The 7772-nt window shown below is 48.7% G+C and overlaps 1 protein-coding gene across 8 annotated transcripts in view; it reads right to left on the reverse strand.

Annotated features, from left to right (window-relative positions):
* The window catches only part of Frmd4a (FERM domain containing 4A), a 526608-nt gene that overhangs the window by 45695 nt on the left and 473141 nt on the right, over positions 1 to 7772 (reverse strand). For all 8 annotated transcript variants that reach the window (XM_069990391.1, XM_069990392.1, XM_069990393.1 and 5 more), the window contains 2 exons: positions 7552 to 7628; positions 2824 to 2962 (listed from right to left, as the gene is read on the reverse strand). In XM_069990391.1, coding sequence (XP_069846492.1) covers positions 2824 to 2962; positions 7552 to 7628 — 216 coding nt within the window. The remainder of the gene's footprint in view (positions 1 to 2823; positions 2963 to 7551; positions 7629 to 7772) is intronic.

Consider the following 7772-nt stretch of genomic DNA (forward strand, 5'->3'; position numbering starts at 1 on the left):
GCTTTGCTGAAGTACTTCAGAGAAAGGAAAGGTTGGCACCATCCCATACAGTAGAGTGTGAAGCCAAGCCAAGATGCCAGCCCACACGGACTGTCCAGACATATTTAAAGCTATTTTTTTTTTTCCATCTCAAGCCCGTCAGCTATCACTCACTCCAAAGCCACACAGCCCACCAGAGACAGATCACTAGTCATGGATCCCTTCTTCAGTGAAGAATGAAGTTCCAAAGACGAAAGGTGTTATGTAATTCCTACAAGGATTTAATGTCATCGTCTTTGATGTAATGTGGGGTCTTTGAGAGAATTTAAACTTGAAGAAAGCATTGGGCAGGATACAGTAAATTAAGACTAATTAGGGTGTTAATAAAAGACAGCACAATTTCACAAACATTGTGTCATTTGTCCAGCTGCTAATTTAGGTCAGAGGGTTCCTTTCCCGTTCTCTAGTTGGGAAAAACACATATGAATATATAAAACACCTGTTCAAAGTCAGGTGGGGGGACAGCTCACATCTGTAATCCTAGCTACTCAGGAGGCTGAGACCTGAGGATCACAGTATGAAGCCAGCTTGGGCAGGAAAGTCTGTGAGACTCTTATCTCTGAGTAGCTACCAAAAAAGTTGGAGGTGGACCTGTGCCTCAAGTAGTTAGATCACTAGCCCTGAGCAAAGCAGCTCAGGGACAGCACTCAGGCCCTGAATTCGAACCCCAGGATTGGTACATGTGTACATTGTGCACACCCCTCCTCCCCCAAAACCTGTCAAAGGTCTTGGAGCTAGAAAACAGAGCTGTCTAATATTCAAGTAGGGAAATTTGGTCCTCAACTGTCTCTGAGGTTGAAGAGCTGGTTCCTAGGAGTAAAGCACGAGTTCTAGAACATTCTTGACTGTGCAAGGATTTCTGGGGAGAAATTCTATTCCCCTTGGGAATGGGGAACTTTTCTTCTGTCCCCCAGGGTACTGAGCATGACAGCTGAGATCTTAATGCTATAGGCATTTGATTTTATTTCTTAAAAGATGCTTGTTTGTTAAGTGATTTGGGATGGCTTCATTCTGAGATTCGCTTGCTATTCTAGCCGCTGACCTTGAAACCTGCTGGGCAATGCTGCCCAGGTATGGGCCATATCTGAAGGGGGGTGGGGGCTAAAGGACCCCCTAGAACAGGCTGTGTGAGACAGCCAGGGCACAGACACAAGGACCTCCAACTGACGGAAGGGCATACCTTCCTATAGTTGAAATGTGCTACATATTTTTCTCCTTTTCAGATTCTGATATCAATGTATGGTTGTGTGTGTGTGTGTTCAAGAGGAATTGGCAGTGGGGTTCAAGACATTTTCCTAATCCTCCATTTTTTGCCACCCATTGCCGAACCACATATGGGGTAAATCAACTTTTAAAGGTGGTGACCTCTAACTCTCAGCCCGGGATTGCCGGGTGCTGCCCCCTCACCGCCCCCCCCCCCCGCCCCCCGCACTGTCTCAACGTTCAGCCCAAGCCAGACCCTTCGGCCCTGTTTCTTTCCATCTAATTGAGCTTTACACCAACCACCAGGAGAGTTACAGATAGTCCCATAATTCCTACCACTAAAATATTCCCCCTGGGGCACAGTCACCCCAGAAAGTGACCAAAAAGAAAAAAAAAACAATCAGGAAGAAGACTTAGAACAGGAAACAGTATTTGACAAAGGAGCTAGTGATTGTCACTGGAACTCGGGCAGGGAGGGGGGGTGGCGATCATCCCTCCCAACAATTTCTCTTGCTCTTTTCTTCTGATCCCCTGCCCTGACTTGACCCCAACTCCTTCCAAGAAAAAGAAAAGCCCATAATAAAGGAAAACAAGGCAGAACAGAAAGAGCCCAAGAGGGCACTGATCTAGTGGCCTTGGTGCAGTCAGGACAGGGTTCTCAGCCAGCTCCTGAGAAAGAGCCCAAGGGGAAAGGAAACCCCCATGGGTGTGTGTGTGTGGGGGGACCCACTCAGCAGGAGGCCAAGGCTGGTGTTCCCAGCAGCAGGATGCTGGGACTAGTGCAGAGTCACCTGAGTGGGAGTGGCCTACAGGGGGCTGGAAGTGGAGGAGGGGAGGCCAGGTGGAGTAAGAGGGGGCAGAGTGTTGACATAAGCCCTATGTGAACCAGGGACACGTCATTCTCCCACCCACCCACAAACACAGCCCTGTGTCTGGGCTGGGGGTGGTGGGTGAATCTTCCTGGACAGATGGCTCTTTCCCAATGCCTGAGGCTCTGGCTCTACCAGAGGGAAACAGGGCTGCTACGTGTGTGTATGTGTGTGTGTGTGTGTGCGCGCGTGTGCGCGCGCTTTTGCTTTTCCAGTTTTGCATTTTTAGAAATGAAGTTGGCAGTTGGAAAAGCCTGGAGGGTTTTCATAGCAATTAACCTAAACAGTTAAGTGGTGTCTATGAGTTAAGAATAGTTAACTCTTTTTTTAAAAAAAATTCTTTTTGTTCAAAAACAAAACAATATCCCAGTGTTTAAACAACCGTAGGGCTCCATTTGGAAGGTCTGCTCCTCAGAGTATCTTCTGAATTCCCAAAGCAGGCTGGGAATTCTTCCCCTGGGCTCTGCCTGCTTGGAGCAGGCTGCTTGAGTAGCCACAATGGTAGCAGAGCCAGAGCCCCAGGACCAGGTAGCAATGGACTTGCCCTCTCTTAAAGAGGAATCGGCCTTTTCCCCTCCCACTTGAAGCCCCAAGAGGCAAGTGCCTACTTGTGCAAGACTCAGGCCAAAGACAGGGCACCTCCCTCCCCACCCATCCAATTCCCACCCCTAAACTCCTGCCCCCAGGCCAGCTCCCAAATCTGCGCACTTACCTTACTCTGCTTTCTATCCAGATAGAACTGGTGCTGGCTAATTGCCATCGCCCAAATGGACTTGATCAACGCCGGGCACGCATACCACGTGTGTACTGCAATGCCACTGTGTCCGAAGGTCCTCCTGGTCACCGAAGCCCTATGAAAGTGAGAGTCATTAGTTTTTATATTGATCAGGGTGGGCAAAGTTGCTCGTCGAATAGCTTTTATAGGAGAACCATGCGGTCCTAAAAGCCCTGGTATGAAGGGGACAGAGGAGCTCACAGACACGTGTGCGCTCACACACACTCACAAACAGATTCATGCACACAGGCACATGTGTGTGACTGACTTCTTAGGGCTCTGAAAGTTTCTTCCTGCTCTGGGATAAGACAGATCTTTGTAGGCTGGAGGACTTCCGGATCTTCAGCTCCTCCCTCAGGCGAAGGCAAACCTCTGAAAGGTAAAAAGCTCTCCACGAATCAGGTAAACGTTGCCTCTAGTGAGGAGGAGTAGAATTCTTCCCTGGGGGCCACGGGTCACAGCATCTGAAGATAACTAGACTTATATCAGTCTACCTCAACAGTCCAAGTAGATTCAAGAGGGCAAGGAGGCTTGGAGAGTCAAGACACAGAGAGAGGAAGGAAGGAGGAAGGCAGAGAAGAAGAAGCTGATCAATTGCCCTGGCCACGGTGTAGACGTTTATATGCCTAAAGAGAATACATGTGTGGAGTAGAGAGGTGTAATCAAGAGTTTTAAAATGAAGACAAAGCTCTGATCTCAACATAATTCACATGTTAATGGAGTTTTGGAGAAAAAGAGCTATGTGGTCATATTCTCAGTGAAGTATATTTTATATGATTGGGAGATAAAAATCAGAGAACAAATGAAACCTGAGAATGTGTCCTGGTGTGTGTGTGTGTGTGTGTGTGTGTGTGTGTGTGTGTGTGTGTGTGTGTGTGTGTGTGTGTGTGTGTGTGTGTGTGTGTGTGTGTGTGTGTGTGTGTTCATGTGAGGTATGAGAGAGACAGATGATGCAGGTTGGGTAGAACTGGGGAAAGGTTCATGCTGGGAGCCGGTGGCTCACGCCTGTTATCCTAGCTACTCAGGAGGCTGAGATCTGAGGATCTCAGCACAAAGCTATCCCAGTTAGACAAATGCAAGCGATTCTTAGCTCCAATTGACCAGCAAAAAAACGAAGTGGGAGCATGCTCAAGTAGCAGAGCTCCAAGCTTAAGCAGAAAAAGCTAAGGGACAACACTCAAATCTTGCATTCAAGCCCTTGTACCCACGCGAGAAGAGGAGGAAGAAAAAGAGATGTATGGTTTCAGGAGGAAGATAGGTAATGAAGCATGAAGATTTGTGAATAACAGCATTCCCCCTCCCCACTCATAGCCCATTTTTTCCTCCTAGTCTAAAACTTAAAACACTTCCGGCTTCTTCATACCTGCTTCTAAGAAGAAATTCAAATCTGGTGATTAGAAACCTGATACTAAGCAGGGCTTTCCTCTCTTGAGTTCAAACAAAAGTTAAGGGAAAGTGTGTACGGTGGGAATGAGTAGAGAGGAGGGGGGGGGGAAGGAGGCCTCTCCCTTCCCCACCAGGTCTCTGTAGTTTTGAACATTGTGACCTGAGGTAAAGATTGGTTTCTAGGGTAACTGCCAGAGTTGGGAATAAATATATATATTTTTTCCAGAAAAACTGAAGGAGATTTAGAAAGAGGAATTATAAAGGGGGGGGGAGGTAAGGATAGTGGTCAGCACTGGGTGCTGCTGGCTTTTAGGTAATACAAGTGAGAAAAGGTTAGTTAAGTGGCTCCACAGACCCATCTAAATCAGATTCTGCCAGACGTCTCTCCTCCTCCATTAGTGAGTTATCTCCTCCACTCAATCTCCATTTTCAGGCCCTTCCCACCTCACTGACTTGCCTATTGTTGCCAACTCTTGGAAATGAAGTAGGGTTTGCCCTATTTCAGCTCTATCAGAGACTGGTAGAAACTGAGGTGGGTTAGGAGAGTCAGGCTGCGTAGATGGACCAAGTCTACTGCACATCTGGTGCCCCGTGGGCCCTCACAAGCACCTTTGACCCCGAGTGATGTTGCTGTCATTACGGGCTCCCACCAATGATTTCATTACCTGATTCGACCTGGCATTTCCCAGCTATGAACAGCTCTCTCCCTGGCTTGGAGGAGGCAAGGTCAACATCAAGGTAAAGGCAATTAGATGAACCTCCCTGTTCCCAATAAGCAAGGCAGCAAGCAACAGGGAGACCAATGCCACATTAAAAACTCCACCGGCCCACGAGAGGGGAATTAGTAGGTGGAAAGAACTAGTGGGTGGCTCTTCCATGGAACTAGCTGGCTTGAGGCAGTTCCCTCTCTTTGGACATCCAGAGTCTTTTTCTTCCAGCTGAAGCTAGTGTGGGCCTCATCTGCTTTCCTGCTCACCTCTGGGAAAAACAAACATGGCGGACTGAGGACTACTTTCCTCAGAGGAGCTGGCCATACTCCAAGCTCAGCATGCCACCTGTGGGTCCTCTCCTCCTGTCTGCTTTATGACTTCAGATGAGGAAGGACATTCCTGCCTGGTGTCCTGAGCTGCCTTCGAGCCCACATCCTGGCTTTAATCCTAGTTACCCTTTGAGGTTCAGCTCAGATTTTCTTCTCAGGAAGCCCCTCTGGACCAGCTGGTCTTGCTTTGGCATCTGTATCCCCTAGCACTTAGGGTTTATGCTATCTGGCACTGTGCCTTGAGTTACAGTGGAGCAGACCTCTGGGTTCAAACCCTGTCTGTACTGTGTACTGGCTGTTTACAACCTACAGTGGGTTACTATACCTTCTGTGCCTCAGTTTCCCACACGTAGAGCGGGAATAACAATAGGACCCACTGAAGGAATGTGTATGTTTAGACTGGTGTCTACAGAGGGCCCCTCAATTCCCCCCGAAAGTGTCAGCTCCTTCTTCTACCTATCACCCCAACTCTGCTAAAAGTTCTTCAAGGAAGAGGACCTGCCTTGCTGTTTCCCTTGTACCCTACCACCACAAGCCCAGTGTCCAAACAGAAGCTTCCCCGAACATATGGGATAGATTCCTTTTGTTTTAATAAGCGAAAGCCCAGTTAGTGGTAAGGCTTGAGGTTAGATGCTTTTTCTCTATCTCTGGATCTTGGGGAAAGGAAGGAAATTTATACTGCATTGCTGATAGGGATGATAATACACAGAGTGAGTGCATGGTGCACACAGACATACAGACACACACATAGAGGCTTAAAATGATTTGTCCAAGGTGCTTTCTGAGAGAGCAGAATTCCCAGCAGAGGACAAGCATGGAAAATAATATTTATTTATTCAATTTTCTCTGGCATCTGACCCATTCATTTCACTCTTAGATTTTCCTTGACTCTCACATGGTGGTGAAGAATCTGCTATGATAGAGTTCACCTGGAAAAACAGCCCTGCGTTTCTTGTTGGCTGAGTTCTTTTTGGAGAACCCCTGTCCCTGTGGGGCTGTGCAGATGGACTGGCAAGACCCTGAGAACCACTAGCTATCCTTTTGTTCAAGGCTCCTGCTTCCACCTCACTTCAGGCACAGGTATCCTGTAGAATGTTCTCCAGTTGCTAGTCCCACAGGTACTGTGGGGGCAGGGATAAGCTGTCGCCTAGAGTGGCTGTTCTGGGCAGATTACAGGGCGAGGTAAACTGTACACCATCCCCAGGAGTTATCACCAGCTGCAGGAACCCAGGCAGCCGCACCCCCCCCCCCCAGCCCTGTCATGGGTACGACGTGTCTTCCAGTCCCCAGCGCTCCCTGGGAGGCACGGCAGCTTGTCTCATGGAATCAGAGCCAAGAGTGCAGTGGCATTCATGTCAGCTCTTCCTCTCAGTCTGCAACTGGGTATCACCCGTCCCTAAAGGTTCATCTTGGATTTTCTGGAGCGGCAGAACTTTGGACTGTCTCCCCAGGCTACTCTGCCAATGTGCTTCTTCTGCCTTCCTTCTCAGGTGTCAGCCTGGTTCTAAGTAATTCTGTGGCTGTTTGGGGCCTGCCAGCAGACAAAGAGGAAAAGCAGAGGGCAAATGTTGCCCTGACCGACCCCTTCCACGCCCGACTCTGCATTCCAAACTTATTGTCTGGCACCGGACTTGAAACACGGATTTTTCACCCTGTGTTCTCTGGAGGGAAAAACAATGGTGCGTCTGTACACGCAGTCACCACGCTCACATCCTAAGAGTACAATTGCCAGAAGAAAACAATGGCTTTAGTGACAAATTCCTTTTAGTGTCAACTCTCCTGCTTGAAATCCTCTCCTACTCTGAGCAGCTCCGATGAGCAAGCTTTTTTGGCCTGCTCTTTGGGACAGCTTCCCAGAGGGACTGAGGCACTGCCCAGGCGAACTTGGTATTTGTTCCAAAGTGCCACCGACATTCTTGCTAAGTCCCCTGGCGTGCAAGACACACATATGCAGAGAGCAAGTAGGATGAAGCCAGAGTTTGGAATCGCTAATCACTCACACACACACACACACACACACACACACACACACACACACACACACACACACTGCATTTATCAACATAAAGCTTTACCTTCTGACTTGAACTCTGTCCTCCAAGGTTCCCCAATCCCTCCCTCTCCCCCTCCACCCTCCTCTCAAACTGAACAAGGATCCCAAAGGCACAACCATCATCACCATCATATCAATGGCATGCTCTACCGTGCTCTCGAGAACAAGGACTTTCTTTCAAGCTTACCTGCGTGGGTCATGGACTTCCACTGAAAACTTCTTTTCCCTGAAATACAGGTTTTCCAGCTGCCTCCACTGGAATATCTGGACAGAGAACAACGGGAGTTTAAATTCACCAGCGGCTCCTTCTTCACGGCTTCACCTCCCACAGCTGGCAGCTTCCTTATCACAGCTGAGCCCTGCAGTGGTTGGTGCCTCCTGCTCCGCTGGGGCATCCACACACGCGCG

This window comes from Dipodomys merriami, unplaced genomic scaffold, assembly GCF_024711535.1.
Source record: "Dipodomys merriami isolate MVZ:Mamm:240054 unplaced genomic scaffold, mDipMer1.0.p SCAF_4, whole genome shotgun sequence".
Classification (NCBI taxonomy): Eukaryota; Metazoa; Chordata; class Mammalia; order Rodentia; family Heteromyidae; genus Dipodomys; species Dipodomys merriami.